Below are 19,629 nucleotides of genomic sequence, written 5' to 3'. Positions count from 1 at the left end.
ACCTCCAGGTATGGCAGGCATCATGTCAATATTATAATTTAATTTCTTTAAACATCCTTGTCCTTGAGTGAGCATACTTTTAATTGTATATGATGGCAATAATATTTTGGACCTGCTGACCTCATATGTGCTGTCAGAATATGTCACTGGGTTAGTAAGATTACTCCTTTCTTTTAGGATATTTGGACTTGTGTTGGCTGCCACGGATTATTTCACTTATTTGTATAATGACTCTGGACTTCCTTTTTATTATACAAATAAGTGAAATATTCCTATAATTACAATCAGTGGCAGCAAACACAAGTTCAAATATCTTAGGGTGCACCAATGGGCACTGATAGGCTGCACTGGTGGCCACTGACGGGGCTGTACTGATGGGCAGTAATGAGGCGGCACTGATAAGGCTGCACTGATGGGCACTAATGAGGCTGAACTTATGGGAACTGATGAGGCTGCACTAATGGGCACTGATACACTGTGGTTGTGGTCTGTGGTTTACAGATGACAGAACGGGTCAGAAACAGGAAGGGGTGTGGCCTTTACAGGAAGAGGTGGGTCATATTTAAATTAGGGGGTGTACTTTTTAGTCAGGCCTAGGGCAGCACAAAACCTAAATACACCACTGCACACAGCAGCACCCCACCATTCCATACTTGGTAGGAATAAAGCCTAACATCATCCATTGAAATACGGTTTCAATTTGAATATATACCTTCTCACCATATATACATACCCCCCTGAGAATTCCTAGGGGAGGAATTACCGTTTACATTATAGTATATACTGGCCTTAATTAGACTTAATTATCATGTGGGAGAATGTCTGCGAGTGTGAATGCATAGTGTGAGCAGTTGCTAGGCTTGACGTTGTCTATTTTTTAAAAATTTGAATAGGTGAAGGTAATTTTGTTTTGTTTGGTTATATAACTATCGATTTTCAATAAAGCTGTGTTTTTTACTTTCAACCAATTGATCCACTATGTGGCTTCCTTGTAGACTTCTAGTCTTCATTTTTCTATAGGCTGCACCTGTAGTACGGGCACTACCCTATAGGAGAAGAGGGCTGTGAGTGGTGGTAGGAACTTCTGAGGGAAGCCCTGCCCACCAGACTTGAAGCTGAAGGAGCATGGACTGATGGATAGTCCCCAGAGAGTTAAAGCAGGACTTCACTCTCTTAACCGGTTGCCGACCGCCGCAAGTACATATACTGCGGCGGTCAGCCCCGGCCAGGTAAAGTGATGTATCGGTACGTCACTTGCCCGTCACTAGTTTGTGAGCCAATAGCGGGCGAGCGTGCGCCCGCCGAGGTGCGCGCCCGTCCCAGCTCGTTCCCTCGGAAGTCCGTGCGTGTGACCGGCGGACCCGATCGTCGGTGGAGAGGGAAAAAGGCAGGGGGCTAATGTAAACAAGCCACCTGTCATTCTCCCCTGTGTAGGAATAGTGATCATACGGTTCTACTATGTAGGACCGTTGATCACTGTTCCTACACCAGTAGCCATGTCCAATCACAGTTAGAAGCACGCCCCCAGGGACACACTTAACCCCTCCTTCCCCAATAAAGTTAACCCCTTCCCTGCCAGTGTCATTTTGCAGTATAAGTGCATATATATAGCACTGATTACTGTAGTAATGTCACTGGTAACCCCAAAAGTGTCAAAAATATCAGTCAAGGGTCCGATCTGTCCGCCGCAATGTCGCAGTACCGCAAAAAAAATCGCAGATCGCCGCCATTACGTGTTAAAAAAAACCCACCAAAAATGACAAAAATCTTTCCCTTTGTTAGTAAACGCGATAACTTTTGCGCAAACCAATCAAAATACGCTTTTTGCGATTTTTTTTACCAAACATATGTAGCAGAAAACAAATTGGCATAAAATGTTAAAAAATTTTGATTTTTACATTTTTTGGGGGGAATTTCATATAAAAAATTTGAAAAATATTGTTATTTTTGCAAAATTGACACTCTTTTTTTGTTTATAGCTCAAAAAGTAAAAATCGCACAGGTGATCAAATACCACCAAAAGAAAGCTCTGTTTGTGGGAAAAAAAGGACGTCAAATTCGTTTAGGTACATCGTCGCACGACCGCGCAATTGTCCGTTGAAGTCACGCAGTGCCGAATCGCAAAAAAAACCCTGGTCAGGAAGGGGGTAAAATCTTCCGGGGCTTAAGTGGTTTATCAGCATTGAGTCATTTTAATCCTATACTGCTGGCATAGTAAATGAATAGGAAAATATATCATACTTACTTATTTTAAGTTTTTTTTTTTTTTTTCATTTCTTCAGTTACTTCCTGGTTTCCAGGCCTAGGCAAATGATGCCTAGGGGAGGAGGGGTTTTCTCAGCTAAGCACACCCTCTTGTCTACATGTCTGTACTAAGGACAGACAGATTTCAAGAAGTAAATGCTACATTAATTATCTTCCCTTACTGAAGATGGCCATGGCCAGAAATGCTAGGGGGTGTTTTTCAAAGTGGATTCTCAGTAAAATAAAGCATGGAGACATTGATGATTGGGGGAGTTTGCTTTGAATATTAAAAGTGAATTAAATAGCATTTTTGGTTTGTGGTGCTTTAAGTGTAAAGCTTAACTTTAAGCCTGAGCAGAGAGAGACTATGTAGGACTACAAGCCTACAGGAACTGTGCTGTTGAGGAGCAAGATAGAGGACTTGTAAGCTCAGGACACTGTGGACAGTCCCATGATGCTGCTGAGAGCTCCAGCTACTACAGAGAGAGGAATGCTGGTGCTGCATGTGTTGCTACAGTGAGTCTGAACTGCTAAACCCTCAGAGACTGCTGCTGATGGAGTGACTGCTGTGTGCGCACCATGCCCTGGACCATGGCCTGGAGTGGAGGGACCCATAAGGCTGCAGGTGAACTGTGTCCCACAGTTTATGAGAGACTGTTTCCGTTTCTTTGCATGTGGGGCAGGGGCGTAACTACAGGGGTTGCAATTGCAACCGGGCCCCATGCTCCAGGGGTACACCTGGATAGGAGGGGCGGCAGGGGCAGCATGTAGAGAAATCACTGTCTTCCTTTTTCCTCCTGTAACTGCAGGAGGAAAATGGAGGAGATTGGTTCCTCTGTATGCTGCCCCCTCCCCCTCCTATCCAGTTTCCTTGTGTTCTGCTGTCTCTGGGCCCCTGTGTGCTCCCCTGGTCCCCCCACTGTGCTGCCCTCCCTCCCCACTGTGCTCCCTCCCCTCTCCTGCCGGCTGCTGCAGGGGATTTGTCACAATAGAGAACATGGAAGGGGTTGGTAAATATGTAATTTACTAGCTCCTTCCTTTTCTGAATGGACAGAGTCATAGTCAGTCACATAGTAAAAAAATAAAAAATAAAATGATAAAAAATAACACAATCGGTTACACTTGCGACCGGGCCCTGGCATTCCACCACCGTGGGGAGGCCCCAAGATGGCAGGAAGGGGGCCCACCGCACAACTTGTGAAAGGGTCCCCACTGCAGGACCGTAATAAAGGGCCCCTCAACAAGAGAAAAGGGCCCCAGGATCAGTGGGAAGAGCCCCAGGCTTGAAGGGAAGGGCCCCCGGCCAGGGATCGGGGGGTTCCTTCATGGTTTCTTGCACCGGGGCCCTGAAGGTTCTAGTTACGCCTCTGGTGTGGGGTCCAGTTGGAGTTGTAGTATTCAGATCTTTGTTGCTGTGGGACCATACAGCTCATTGTGCTGTGAGGGAGAACATCTGAATCCAGAATATCTGCTGATTCATCTGGGCCTCTCTGTGCAATACCATATATAACATAGTATAACATGTTTATTATTTTAATGAAAAAACTACCTTCAGTAACACTAAAGTCAGGGAGGTCTTAGAGGTCTAAATGTGAACAAGGCCCTTGTAGCAGGTTGTTGGGTGACCATTTTCTGTTATTCAGATTTTGTACTGTATATATTTTAGGTTGTGATACTGTATGCACTACTGTTTTATTTGCTTTGTTTTATTTATTTTTGCTCCTGTTTTGCCAGTATTTATTGGTATTGTTGCTGTAGTCTTAGAGCCGGTTCACACTGGGGCGACTTGTCAGGTGATCTGGTCGCCTGACAAGTCGCCGCGGGTCGCCTGCCATAGATTAGCACAGGACCCGTTCTAATAGGAGCGACCGACTTAGAAATAGGGTCCTGAGCTACTTTGGGGCGACCTGGAGCGACCTGCATTGACTTCAATGATATGAAGTCCGTGCATGCCGCTCCGAGGTCGCGGTGCGAGCTGCGCACCGCGACTTCACAGGTCGCCCCGGCAAGTCGGGTCGCGCCTATGTGAACCGGCTCTTACTCTGCTGGGCATGTTGCTCAAATAAACATTTGTTTTTCAGCCTAGGTGTGTCAGAGTGTGGTGCTGCCTAGTGGATCATTAACACTAGGAACAGGGTTATCCAAACATCAGTGGTTCCTTTGGGGATATGTGCTATACACAGCACACAAAGTGTAGGGGTCAGGAGAGGAGAATATGTATTTTGAGCCAGATGGACTTGTGTCTTTTTTCAACCTGACTAACTATGTACCTACGTACAGTGGGGATCAAAAGTTTGGGCACCCTAGGTAAAAAATTGTAATAATGTGCATAAAGAAGCCAAGGAAAGATCGAAAAATCTCCAAAAGGCATCAAATTACAGATTAGACATTCTTATAATATGTCAACAAAAGTTAGATTTTATTTCCATCATTGACACTTTCAAAATTACAGAAAACAAAAAAATGGCGTCTGCAAAAGTTTGGGCACCCTGCAGAATTTATAGCATGCATTGCCCCCTTTGCAAGGCTGAGACCTGCCCGTGTCATGGATTGTTCTCAATCATCGTCTGGGAAGACCAGGTGATGTCAATCTGAAAGGTTTTAAATGCCCAGACTCATCTGACCTTGCCCCAACAATCAGCACCATGGGATCTTCTAAGCAGTTGTCTAGAAAACTGAAACTGAAAATAGTTGACGCTCACAAAGCTGGAGAAGGCTGTAAGAAGATAGCAAAGCGTTTTCAGATGTCAATATCCTCTGTTTGGAATGTAATTAAGAAATGGCAGTCATCAGGATGGAAGTTAAAGCAAGATCTGGAAGACGAAGACAAATATCAGACAGAACAGCTCGCAGGATTGTGAGAAAAACAATTCAAAACCCACGTTTGACTGCACGATCCCTCCAGAAAGATCTGGCAGACACTGGAGTTGTGGTACACTATTCCACTATAAAGAGATACTTGTACAAATATGGTCTTCATGGAAGAGTCATCAGAAGAAAACCTCTTTTCTACGTCCTCACCATAAAAATCAGTGTTTAAACTTTGCAAATGAACATATAGACAAGCCTGATGCATTTTGGAAACAAGTTCTGTGGACCGATGAGGTTAAAATTGAACTTTTTGGCCGGAATGAGCAAAGGTACGTTTGGAGAAGAAGGGGCACAGAATTTAACCACTTTACCACCGGAGGATTTTGCTGTCTTCCGTCCAGGCCACTTTTTGCGATTCGGCGCTGTGCGACTTCAACTGACAATTGCGGGATCGTGCAACGCCGTACCCAAACGAAATTTACGTCCTTTTTTTCCCACAAACAGAGCTTTCTTTTGGTGGTATTTGATCACCTGTGCGATTTTTACTTTTTGCGCTATAAACAAAAAAAGAGCGTTTATTTTGAAAAAATAACAATATTTTTAACATTTTTTTATATGAAATTCCCCCCAAAAAAGATGTAAAAACCAATTTTTTTAAAAATTTTTGGCCAATTTGTTTTCTGCTACCTATGTTTGGTAAAAAAAATCGCAATAAGCGTATTTTGATTGGTTTGCGCAAAAGTTATTGCGTTTACTAACAAAGGGAAAGATTTCTGTCATTTTTGGTGTTTTTTTTTTTAACGCGTAATGGCGGCGATCTGCGATTTTTTTTGCGGGACTGCGACATTGCGGCGGACAGATCGGACCCTTGACTGACATTTTTGACACTTTTGGGGGTACCAGTGACATTACTGCAGTAATCAGTGCTATATATATGCACTGTTACTGTAAAAATGACACTGGCAGGGAAGGGGTTAATTTTATTGGAGAGGGAGGGGTTAATGTATGCCTGGTGCTTACTGACGTGTAGGGGGGGAGGTGACTGAGTGAGTCATGGACAGATCGGATGTCCAGCTATGCTGAACACTCCGATCTGTCACTCCCTGTCACTATGGAGATCCGCCCGCTTGTGTTTACACAGGCGGGCGGATCTGCACACTAGATCCCCGGCGATCGGGGCAGAGCAGCGGCGATCGCCGCTGCTCCTCCCCTGGCCCGACTCCCGCTGTGAATGAAAACAGCGGGAGCGAGCCTCCGGCGGCGCGCAAGCGCCGCCCAGAAGGGGGAGTGTCTGACGACGTAGTACTACGTCGTCAGACGATAACGAGCCACTCTGCCGCAGTAATATTACTGTGGGCGGTGGTAAAGCGGTTAATGAAAAGAACCTCTGTCCAACTGTTAAGCATGGGGGTGGATCAATCATGCTTTGGGGTTGTATTGCAGCCAGTGGCACAGGGAACATCTCACGAGTAGAAAGAAAAATGGATTCAATAAAATTTCAGCAAATTTTGGATGGTAACTTGATGCCATCTGTGAAAAAGCTGAAGTTAAAGAGAGGATGGCTTCTACAAATGGATAATGATCCTAAACACACCTCAAAATCTACGGGGGATTGCATCAAGAGGCGTAAACTGAAGGTTTTGCCATGGCCTTCACAATCTCCTGACCTCAACATAATTTAAAATCTATAGATAGACCTTAAAAGAGCAGTGCATGACAGACAGCCCAGAAATCTCAAAGAACTGGAAGACTTTTGTAAGGAAGAATGGGCAAAGATACCTCAAACAAGAATTGAAAGACTCTTGGCTGGCTACAAAAAGCGTTTACAAGCTGTGATACTTGCCAAAGGGGCAGTACAAGATATTAACTCTGCAGGGTGCCCAAACTTTTGCAGACGCCATTTTTTTGTTTTCTGTTATTTTGAAAGTGTAAATGATGGAAATAAAATCTAACTTTTGTTGACATATTATAAGAACGTCTAATCTGTAATTTGATGCCTTTTGGAGATTTTCCATCTTTCCTTGGCTTCTTTATGCACATTAATACAAATTTTTACCTGGGGTGCCCAAACTTTCAATCCCCACTGTATGTATTTTAGATACTCCTGACTGTACTAATAGTCAGGAGTGTGTACCACATACAGTGCCTTGAAAAAGTATTCATACCCCTTGACATTTTTCACCTTTTTGTCATATTACAGCCAAAATTATTTTATTGGGATTTTACATGATAGACCAAGACAAAGTCGCACATAATTGTGAAGTGGAAGGAAACTGTTATATTTTTAAACATTTTTTACAAATAAATATCTATAAAGTGTGGCATGCATTTGTATTCAGCCCCCTTTAGGCCCCTTTCACACAGGCGGACCGTTCAGATCCACCTGTCAGTTTTTTTGGCAGATCTGAACGGTCACCCCATGCATCTCTATGGGGCATCGGATGTCAGTGGAGACATGTCCGCTGACATCCGATCTGATCTGACCTGTCAAATCTGGACGGATGGAAACCCTATTTTCCATCCGTCCAGTGGATCGGATCAGATGAGAACGGACCGACGGTCCGTTCCCATCCGATTCCCCCATAGAGATGCATGGGACCTGACAGCTCTGTCTCTGCACACAGCGCAGAGACACAGCTGTCATCCTCCTGCTCAGCGGGGGATCGGCGGATCAATCCCCTGCTGAGAAAAAGGGAGTCCGCCGACAGACTCCCTAGTGTGAAAGAGCCCTTACTCTCATACCCCTAACTAAAATCTATTGGAACCAATTACCTTCAGAAGTCACCTAATTAGCAAATAGAGTCCACTTGTGTGTAATTTAATCTCAGTATAAATCCAGCTGTTCTGTGAAGCCTTCAGAGGTATGTTAGAGAATCCTAGGGAACAAACACCATCATGAAGGCCAAGGAACACACCAGACAGGTCAGGGATAACGTTGTGGAGAAGTTTAAAGCAGGGTTAGGTTATAAAAATATCCCTAGCTTTGAACATCTCAGAGAGCACTGTTCAATCCATCATCTGAAAATGGAAAGAGAATGGCACAACTGCAAACCTACCAAGACATGGCCATCCACCTAAACTGACAGGCCAGAGAGCATTAACCTGAGAAGCAGCCAAGAGGTCCATGGTAACTCTGGAGGGGCTGCAGAGATCTACAGCTTAGGTGGGAAAAACTGTCCATTAGACAACTATTAAACTATTATATATGAGGTATTGATGCAGTTTTCTGCTCACAATTGTGTTCTCTAATTATTTTTGGACTAGACAGACCTCTCTTCCCCACACACATCAACACCCCTCATGGACTTTAAGGATGGACCAATATAGTAAAAAAGTATTTTTTTTGTACAATTGTAAAAATAGAAGAAGAAAAATAAACAAAAATTACATCCATTTAGAAGGAAGATACATATAAAAATATAAGCTAGTTACCATTACATAAGTAGAAAGGTATGGAAGCTGTGTGGCCGCCTATAGTCATCACTGAGCTGGCCATCATATGGTATGTATAAACACCTAACATGTTTCAGACTATTAGGCCCCGTTCACATAGGGGCGATCCGACTTGGGGGGGGCGACCTCCGAGGTCGCAGTGCGAGCAGCGCGCCGCGACCTCGGAGCGGCCGCCACGGACTTCATAACATTGAAGTCTATGGCGGTCACCTCCGGGTCGCCCCAAAGAAGCTCCGGACCCTTTTTCTAAGTCGGAGCGACTTGTGTCGCTCCTATTAGAACGGGTCCGCAGCTTCCCTATGGAAGGCGACCTACGGCGACCTGTGAGGCGACCAGGTCGCCTCACAGGTCGCCTTAGTGTGAACGGGGACTAACTGTGAAGTCCTTCTTCAGAGGTGACACAGTGAGCACTGGTATATTCTAGAACACAAACATGTGCTATTAGTAATGAAATAATAAAAAAATTAATTCTTATTATACAGTAAATATGTCATGGAGATATAATATGGCATTAGTACAAATCATTAAACAGACTGTATTGTACTTACAACATTTAACAACTACATTGTACATCAGAGCTGGATACAGGATAGATATTGCCAAATGGATTTGCATGGTTAGGGACCCAATGTAGGCGCGAACTGGCTTTACCAAGGAAGAGGAGCGCTACAGTCACAGAGACCCGACAGCGGAAAAACCACCCGTGTGACCAACGGCCAGATGTATCGTCTATAGAAAAAACAAATTTATACAGTATCTCACAAAAGTGAGTATACCCCTCACATTTTTATAAATATTTTATTCTATCTTTTCATGTGACAACCCTGAAGAAATGACACTTTGCTACAATGTAAAGTAGTGAGTGTACAGCTTGTGTAACAGTGTAAATTTGCTGTCCCCTCAAAATAACTCAACACACAGCCAGTAATGTCTACACCGCTGGCAACAAAAGTGAGTACTGTATCTTCCTTCTAAATGGATGTAATATTTGTTTATTTTTCTACTTCTATTTTTACAATTGTACAAAAAAATACCTTTTTTACTATATTGGTCCATCCTTAAGACTCCGTTCACACTAGGTCGCTCCGACTTAGGGGGTGACCTGTGAAGTTGCGTGCAGCGCGACTTCAGGGCGACTTGCACGGACTTCATAAAACAAATTTCTATGCAAGTCGCCTCCAGGTCGCCCCGAAGTAGTACAGGACCCTTTTTCTAAGTCGGAGCGACTTGTGTCGCTCCTATTAGAACGGCTCCTGTACTACACAATGGGGGCTGACGGACCGCGATTTGTCAGGCTGACAAGTCGCCTGACAAGTCGGATCAATGTGAATGCGGTGTTAAGTCCGTGAGGGATGTTGATTCAGTTTTCTGCTCACGATTGTGTTCACTAGACAACTATTAGTCGTGCACTACACATATCTGGCCTTTATGGAAGAGTGGCAAGAAGAAAGCCATTGTTGAAAGAAAGCCATAAGAAGTCCCATTTGCAGTTTGCGAGAAGCCATGTGGGGAACACAGCAAAGATGTGGAAGAAGGTGCTCAGATGAGACCAAAATTGAACTTTTTGGCCTAAAAGCAAAACGCTATGTGCAGGCAGAAAACTAACACTACACAATACACCATCCCCACCGTTTAACATGGTGGTGGCAGCATCATGTTGTGGGGATGCTTTTCTTCAACAGGGACAGGGAAGCTGGTCAAAGTTGATGGGAAGACGGATGAAACCAAATACAGGGCAATCTTAGAAGAAAACATGTAAGAGACTGCAAAATACTTGAGACTGGGGCGGAGGTTCACCTTCCAGCAGGACAACGGCCCTAAACATACAGCCAGAGCTACAATGGAATGGTTTTGATCAAAGCATATTCATGTGTTAGAATGGCCCAGTCAAACTCCAGACCTACATCCAATTGAGAATCTCTGGTAAAACTTGAAAATTGCTGTTCACAGACGCTCTCCATCCAATCTGACAGAGCTTGAGCTATTCTGCAAAGAAGAATGGGCAAAAATGTCACTCTTTAGATGTGCAAAGCTGGTAGAGACATACCCCAAAAAGACTTTCAGCTGTAATTGCAGAAAAAGGTGGTTCTACAAAGTATTGACTCAGGGGGGCTGAATACAAATGCACGCCACACTTTTCACATATTTATTTGTAAAACATTTTGAAAACCATTTATTTTTTTCCATCCACTTAACAATTATGGGCTACTTTGTGTTGGTCTATCACATAAAATTCCAATAACATACATTTACGTTTTTGGTTGTAACATGACAAAATATGGAAAATGTCAAGGGGTTTGAATACTTTTTCAAGGCACTGTAGCATATACAGATCATCCATCAGGGGGAGTATGTAACCCAAAACATGTTGTGCAGAGTGCAGTGATCAGGAGTATGTAAAGTATTGTCTCTTACATTACTGGTGAGTCAGAGGAAAACATGGGCCAATGTCAATGGACAGTTGGAAGAAAGAAAAAACTCTGATGTTAGTGGTCAGTGGGTGGTGACAATTAAAAAGCATCACTGTTCAGACAATATGCCCTAGCATTGGTGGTAAGGTGGTAAATAGGAGGCACACATTTCCAGCATCTGTGTTAAGTGGAAGAATAAAATGCCATGTTGTAGTCATTGTTAGGAAAAATACCCCAACGTGGTGCCAGTGGGAAGCTTGTGCCACAGTCATTGGTGTCAGTATGTGCTGCTCCTATACTGCTACTTGAGTACCAAGCCAAGCTTGTTTATATTCACAAACTTCTACAAGCTGCTTCTTGTTTTGGATTTTTGGTTTCAATTCACTAAGTGCAGAATTTGAGCTTTGGTTTTTCAATAATCATGAACTTGTTTGTTGTCTCAGCTACAGGACTCTGAGCCTGACCCCAGATTGCAACATAATAATCTGTCCTGAATATGGAGTTCACTGTAGCAGCTGCTATGGCCCCTGCCAGGCATCAAATTGCAGAATGGCAATAGCTTGGTGTTTCAGCAGAGCACATCAAAGATTTGCAGAAACAACTACTGTTTATTGCATCTATTTTTTTTTGTGCATACTACTTTTTAGCTCTGCCAATACTTGTATGGCAAACCAAGTCTTTTTTAACCTACAAACATGTCTACTGTTTCAGCTACTAGATTTTGAGCCTGATTTTAGAAGGTGACAGTAAACTGGGACCCTCAATATCGTAGGGTCTATGGGCAATGTCCCAGACCCCTTTCTCCTTTCCATTCCCAAAGCAGGCTATTAGTACAATGATTATCTGGTTGAATATATTTTTCTGTGGCTTCAACTGGGCTTTAAATATTTAACTTTTGTAGCGGAGTGGGTATATTTAAAATAAATGATACCATGTATTCCTTTTTTTATAGCAGTCAATAAAATTTCTCTTCCGTGTCTACTATGCTTTCATATAATGGAGCTGTATGATACCTATTGGATTGACAATTAATAAATAAATAATTAATAATAAAAAAAAAAAATGATCTTCTGTGTTTTTAGCGCCGGTTCACACTACCGCGACGCTACTTCCCGGGGCGACCTCCGAGATCGCGTTGCGAGCAGCGCGCCGCGACCTCGGAGCGGCCGCCACGGACTTCATAACATTGAAGTCTATGTCGGTCGCCTCCTGGTCGCCCCAAAGAAGCTCCGGACCCTTTTTCTAAGTCGGAGCGACTTGTGTCGCTCCTATTAGAACGGGTCCGCAGCTTCCCTATGGGAGGCGACCTGTGAGGCGACCATGTCGCCTCACAGGTCGCCTTAGTGTGAACGGGGTGTTAGATTGTTAGTTAGTTTTGTTTTAAACATGTTTAATGTATTCTTTTTGTTACATTTAGCCCCGGTTCACACTTATGCGAGTGCGGGGTTCGCATGTAATATCGGAGCGCACTGCTCCTTCATTACATGCGATCGGCTGTGCGGTGCGAGTTTAGCCATACACTTTGTATGGCTAAATTCGCACCGCAGCCGCAGCAAACACGCACAGGACCCTTTTTGGAAGCCGCATCAGGATCGGATCGCACAGCGGTTCACACTTGTGCGATCCGATCCTGTGCGAACTGCACGATCGCACTGCGATATGCGATCAAACTGGGGGTGTCGTTAAGATTACATTGACACCCCCAGCGTATCGCATATGGCAGTGTGAACTGCCGGGGGTGCGTGTGCGATGCGGGAACAGGCTGCAGATTCGCAGCCTTCCCGCATCGCATAAGTGTGAACCGGACCTAATCCATGATAGCTTTATTTTACATTTACATTTTCACAACACTTTAAAGCTGAACTCAAGGTAGAAAAAAGACACACATAATTTCAGCTCAGTAATCATTTGTACATCATTAATTTTATAATTATTATAAGTACATGATATGAAATGGTATCTGCCTCTTGAAAATTGTGTACAGCAGAGCTGGAGTGTAGAAGGAGATAATGATACAAGAAGCAATCAGTTCAGAAGAAAGTAGAGGGACAGAGAGATGTGCTCATTATTGTGCTGTTTCTCCTTTCACAGTCCAGTCACAGGCTGGGGGTGGGTCCAGTACAACCTGGGCTCAGAGGAAGTTGGTTGAATGATGCTGGACATCCAGCTGAGGACATCTTTCAGAAGTCCTGTGGGAGAGAACTCTAGACTGAAGATGAATACTGCAGCAAAAGCTGTTTTTGTTTTAATTCTCTTTTAATTAATAATTTATATCTAGTTATCTTTAGCTGGGGTTCTGCTTTAACTGCTTTTTCTTGCTGAATTTTGTCCATGATAATATTTGGCATGCAAATGATAGGTCTCTGATTACATTATATAGTTCCTACTGGTAAGAACATTATTTATAATAGCTAAAGCAGTGTTTAACTCAAAAGCAAACAATTATTATTTTGCAGTTTACCAAGTCTTAGATGTAATGGCTGTTTTATTTTTTATTTTTTAGGCTTTCTTTCCAACATTTTCACCTGGAAATCCAGTCAGTAAAGCCCCGTACACACGCACCGATTGTTGGCCGTAAATTTTCGGCCAACGTCCGATTGGCCGATTGTCGGCTTGTTAGTATGATGCTTCCGACAACCGACTGCGACTTTTCGGCCGAACAAAATCTGGTGTGCATGCTATAAAATTTTTGTGTGCCGTCAACAGAACGGCCGATTGTTCGTCAGTCAGTACAGATTTCGGCCGACAAAAATCAGATGAGCAAGACTGGGCATGCTCAGAGAAGAAAAAACACACGGAAAGTAAACTTCATGTGCAGTCTAGAGCACATTTCAACCAACACAACAACACTGGACAAAAGTCGGCCGATCGGTCGGCCAACAATCGGTGCGTGTGTACGAGGCTTAAGTCTTTTTCTTTTTCAACAGAACAATCGCCCCTGCAAATGTAGCATTTGGAGGATTGAGACAAGTCATTTACCATAGACCGGGGTGCTTACAATGATCAGCTTTTATTTATTCATGTAAAACCTTTATCACAAAAGAAAAAAAAAATACTTGTGTAACTGCAGTAAGAGCTGGAGCCTGGCTTCAGTTTGTTAGTGTATCTGCTAGTAAATCTAACCCCCCAAGACTGACAAGGCTGCTGTCCAAAGGTGCCCCCTGTGTGCCTTCATCCAGGATGGGAGCACTCTCATACCGGAGGTGTGTTACTAGCCAGATCACCAAGAGAAAACAGAGGGAAAAAAGCCTAAAATAAGGAAAATTAATGCAGCCACCATATTTAATGATTGGTAAGCTGCAATATATTACATTTTTGGTTTGGGGTTTAACACTGCATTAGGAAACTGTTTATAGTTGCCAACTAGATTTCTTTAATTTTCACAGATAATATAAGATGAAACTTGAGTGGTTCCTTTGGCTAAGTTCTCAATTTTTCCTATCTTTTAAATGATTTATGTACTGTTTGTATTTGAATTACAGAGTTCTTTGGCTGAGCTGCTTGGCATGAAACACTACATGGATGTCATGATGCTTTTAACGAAGGTGGAACACACAGAACCCATTTCAGATGAATTTCTTACTGTCACAGACACATCGTTCAACAATGTTCCTGTAAGATTATATGTGCCTAAACGACAATCAGAAGCACAAAGGAGAGCTGTTATCTTCATTCATGGTGGTGGATGGTGTTTAGGAAGTGCAGGTAAGTAGCATTTTATGTGGCATTGTCAACCTATAAGATACCCTGTATATCGTGTATACAGGGCCATCTTTAATCCCTTCATGCCTAAGCCTTTTTCTGACATTTGTTGCCTACAAGTTACAATCCGTATGTTTTGCTAGAAAATTACTTAGAATTAGACCCTAGAGAATAAAATGGCGATTGTCGCAATATTTTATGTCACACAGTATTTGTGCAGCGGTCTTTCAAATGCAGGTTTTTTTTTTTTTTTAAGAAAAATATAATTTCATGAATTAAAAAAAAAAAAAAAACAGTAATTTTTTGCATAATGTGAAATTTGATGTTATACCGAGTAAATAAATACCTAACATGTCATGCTTTAAAATTGTGCACACTCGTGGAATGGCGACAAACTACGGTACCTAAAAATCTCCATAGGCGACGCTTTAAAAATTTCTACAGATTACCAGTTTAGAGTTACAGAGGAGGTCTTGTGCTAGAATTATTTCTCTCGCTCTAATGATCGCGACAACCTGTGTGGTTTGAACACTACTGTTTACATTTGCAGTCGCGACTTACGTATGTGTTCACTTCTGCGAGCGAGCACAGAGGGCTGGGGCACTTACATTTTTTTTTTTCTATTTTATTTTATTTTTTTTATTTTTACACTGTCCCTTTGAAAAAAAATATTTCTGATCACTTTTATTTCTGTCAGAAGGAATGTAAACATCCCTTGTGACAGTATTAGGCAGTGCCAGGTACTCTTTATGGAGGAATCTGCGGTCTAAAAGACCCCAAATCCCTCCTTTGCACTTAAAAGCATTCAAAACGCCAAGTTTGGCTGTTTTGAATGCTCTAATTTTTTTTTTTAATTTGCCGCATTGAAGTCTTCTGTAAACCAGAAGTGATGTCATGAAATCACTTCCAGGTTACTAGAGCCAAGACCTGATCGAATCTGATTCTGGCTTTGTTCAAGTCTCCAAACAGCCGGCAGATGTGCTGGCTGGTTGCCCGGGCCTCCCGATAGGACAGGAGAGCCCAGGCGAGCCCCGTAAGGCAGCAGGAGGGGGGGGGACGTCCTCTTCCACTGCTTGGGATAACAGCCGAGCGGCTTTTTAGCTGCATCCGTTGTTATCCCAAGAAAGCCAACCGCCGGCTCTAAAAAAACAGTCCAGGGGTGATGCCTTGCATCATCCCGGTACAACCCCTTCAAACCATTTGCGTATGGTCAGTGTGAAGGGGTAATATTGTTGGGACCCTGTGTAAACATTTTCTTTGAGCCCCCCCAGCTCCCCCCACTCTGAGAGAAAAAATAAATAGATTCAAAATCAGTTTACTGCAGCAGATCAAGCAGCGATTGTGATTGGCTGCCAGAGGTTACAGTATATCATTACTGTGACGGACGCTGGTATCAGATCCCTGCCTTCCTCACTAACTCGTGACAAAAGACTGGCCAATCTCACACCACTCTGTCAATTACGTAACAATGCCACTCTCAGCTGCACCCTGCACAAAGATTTTCCAGCTTGCGGGACCACAATCTAGGTGCCAGCAGGCTGAGAGCGATTGTCACTGGAGTAATTGAGCATTTAACCCTTACTGCCACCGCCCACTTAGGGGAAACTCGTAATTTTAGCAATACCAATTATGATTTTAGAATAATTGTCTGTAACACACACTGTCACCACAGACAGGTATGTTCATAGGATTTATCCCATGCAGTAGCACTCTTCAAGAGACAGGTTCTTCGTTAGCTTGCATTAAGAGCTTAGGGACAAGGTTAACACTTTTCAAAATAAGGTTTTAATAATGAAAAGGTCAAAGTTGGTGCAAATAAAATATTTACAGAAAAAAGGTGTTTCAAAGAAGTAAAGACATAATTCAGCAATAGAAAAATAAGGTACACTTGAAGAGGAAGAATACTTGCAGTTAATGTCCTGGGTGTTATCAGAGTTAATTCGATGAGCCAGGTGTTATCGGTTCTCCAGCTTTACAGATGTTCCTTATTTGATGGTAAAGGAGAACTCCCAACTGGTTAGGGATCTCCCTTTTTCTCTGGGATCAAAGGGGTGTTGACAGATGCCCTTGACCAATAAAACGGAGTGGCCATTGGCTGTCCTGGGATTGTGACAATATCAAGTCCCTCCCTTATAGACAGTTTTATACCACTATTCATATCTTCCAATATGTACTGGTTGCATTCTTGAAACTGATAGATTATTGTTCAGCATTGAATTTCCCATCCAGCTCGGATAAACTTGTCACCCAGGAAATATCTGACATCTATCTTGCCTTCTATATGTGCTAGTATGGTCATGTATGACATTATTTCATTGAGTACAACATTTGTCATTCAAATATATACTTAATATTATTGTGTCATGTTCCTGTCTAAGTTTATGAATCGTGTGTAAATTTGTTAAGTTTTGAATTGGGCAGAGCTCTAGGATTGCCTTTTACGATCCCCATTAGTTCTGGTTATCCTAATGGATTTGGTCAAAATTTTACGATAGGCTTGCCCAGAAGAAACAGACATCCTGCCAGGACTCAATTAGCGGTTTACAGCTCTGCACAGGCCTAAGTGCTGGTTATAGATGTCTCTGAGTTGAGATAACGGCTCTTTTGAAGTTTAAAACCTATGCATTCCATGAATTAGAGGAGGAAGGGGGAGGGGGTAATCACTACAGCAATGTGTATCTGTTCTGCAAGACTGTCATGGCTGACCTATAATGACTGAACAACATGGCTGCTTGCTACAGCTTTTCTTGTGTCCAGTATGGGATATCATTACATTTATCACTCACTGACTGGGTGCAAAAGGTTGCAGCACAGATTACAACTCACTGGTTAGTTGCTACAGGTTATAGCACATCATTTCTGCTTGCTAATTGGTTGCTAGAAGGTATTGCACATCATTACTGTTTACCGATTGGTTGCTAGAGGTTACTGCACATCCTTAGCACTCACTGATTGGTTGCTAGAGGTTACTGTGCATTAATACCACTTGCTTATTAGTTGCTAGAGGTTACAGCACATCCTTTCTTTACTGCCTGCACACCATTAGCTGGGGAGGGTAGGGGACCCGCCAACTCCCAGAACTCGCTATTAGCAATGAGCACTGCAGAGCACACACAGCTATGAAGGTTAACAGAGCATAATGTGAGCATTATCCCCGAGGATAGCCTGCCAGAAATAAATGACTAGTTATGCTGCCTGCAGTAGAAGGACCAGCCAGGAATTGAGAAGTCACAGGGGACAAGAGAGACTTAGTTTGTCCTTCTGGTGCAACTCATTGTCAGGTGTTCAGAGGCAGCCAGCACCTCTCTCTCTCCTCCATCGTCACCTTCCTTCCCCACCACCAGCTTAACCTACACAAGTAAGCGCAGCCCCAGCCAGGCACAGCAGCACTCTGGAGCCCTGCGAACAAAGGCTGCGTCCACCCTGCTATCTGAGCCAGACCTTTAGGTACTAAAGGTTACTACACCTTTTGGAAAAGCTTCAACTACATGAGGCAACATGTTCTCAGGTCTTTTTCAATCAATCATGAAAATAATTTTGATTTTAATTAAGATTTGATCGAAGTGTTGTTTTGCTCAGCTCAACCTTTGTTGCTGGTGCAACATAGCACTCATTTTCATACCTGGCATGTGATAACAAATACACAGTATGTTTTTGTAGTGTACACCCATTGCCTGTACATTTTATACAGTCATTAATAAATGCTTGACCTATAAACAGCACTCCAAACTTGATATGGAACATACCTCCGGTACTTGCTAATTCTATTAGTATATACTTGCTTATACTCTGTTTTTATTCCCAGAAATGTCCTTGTTTATTTTATCTCTGCCCACAGGAAAATAACACTTTTCCTCCGAAAGTTAAATGTTTGTTTTGGAACAAATAACCACTTCAGCCCCCGGAAGCTTTTACCCCCTTGATGATCATGCCATTTTTTGCGATACGGCACTGTGTTATTTTAACTGACAATTGTCGTGCGACACTGTACGCAAATAAAATTTATGTTCTTTTTTCCCCACAAATAGAGCTTTCTTTTGGTGGTATTTGATCACCTTTGCGGTTTTTGTTTTTTGTGCTCTTAACAAAAAGAGCGACAATTTTGAAAAAAAAAAAAAACAATATTTTTTTACTTTCTGCTATAAAACATATCCCAAAAAAATGTAAAAAAATTATCAAATTTCTTCATCAATTTAGGCCAATATGTATTCTGCTACATATTTTTGGTAGAAAAATCCCAAAAAGTGTATATTGATAGGTTTGCGCAAAAGTTGTTATGTCTACAAACTATAATAAAGTTTTATGGCATTTTTATTTATTTATTTTACTAGTAATGGTGGGGATCAGTGATTTTTTAGCGGGACTGCAACATTGCAGCACAGAAATTGGACACCTAACTAACACTTTTGACACTTTTTTGGGAGCCAGTGACATTATTACAGTGATCGGTGCTAAAAATATGCACTGTTACTGTACTAATGACATTAGCATGAAAGGGGTTAACATCAGGGGTGATCAAAGAGTAAACTATGTGCCTAGCTGGTGCTTGCTAAATGTGGGGGGGGGGTTGCTCTGACTAGGCGAAGACAGAGACCTGGGTTCCTGCCCAGGGACACAAGATCTCTATCTTCTCCCCTGTCAGAACGGTGATCTGCCTTGTTTACATCACCGTTCTGCCTGTCTCATGAACGATCGTTGCTGGGGGGCATCCCGTCTGCCGGACCCACTGATTGGCATCCCCTGTGTCTAAACAGCGTGCGATCATGCCTCCTGCAGCGTGTGCGCACCACCCCCCCAGTGTCTATTGTACGAAATGATGTACAGGTACGTTGTTTCGCACTATAGAGCCGACCTGCCCCAGTACAAGTATGGTAGGCGGTCGGCAAGGGGTTAATGTTTTTTGGTGCTTTAAATAAAGGAATGATAGATACACAAAACCATGATGTATACTTGCATTTATCATAGCAGATAGAGCTGGCTCTACACTGCTTGAAATTCGGGCAGTTGA

At 42.8% G+C, this 19,629-nt stretch overlaps 1 protein-coding gene across 1 annotated transcript in view; it reads left to right on the top strand.

Annotated features, from left to right (window-relative positions):
• Positions 1–19,629, top strand: part of AADAC (arylacetamide deacetylase) — a 66,795-nt gene that overhangs the window by 24,361 nt on the left and 22,805 nt on the right. The window contains exon 2 of the mRNA XM_082252156.1: positions 14,402–14,624. Within this exon, the coding sequence (XP_082108282.1) occupies positions 14,402–14,624 (223 nt within the window). The remainder of the gene's footprint in view (positions 1–14,401; positions 14,625–19,629) is intronic.

The sequence above is a fragment of the Pelophylax lessonae genome (assembly GCF_965119305.1).
Source record: "Pelophylax lessonae genome assembly, chromosome: 3".
NCBI lineage: Eukaryota > Metazoa > Chordata > Amphibia > Anura > Ranidae > Pelophylax > Pelophylax lessonae.
This window is presented reverse-complemented; position numbering and strand designations above follow the sequence as displayed.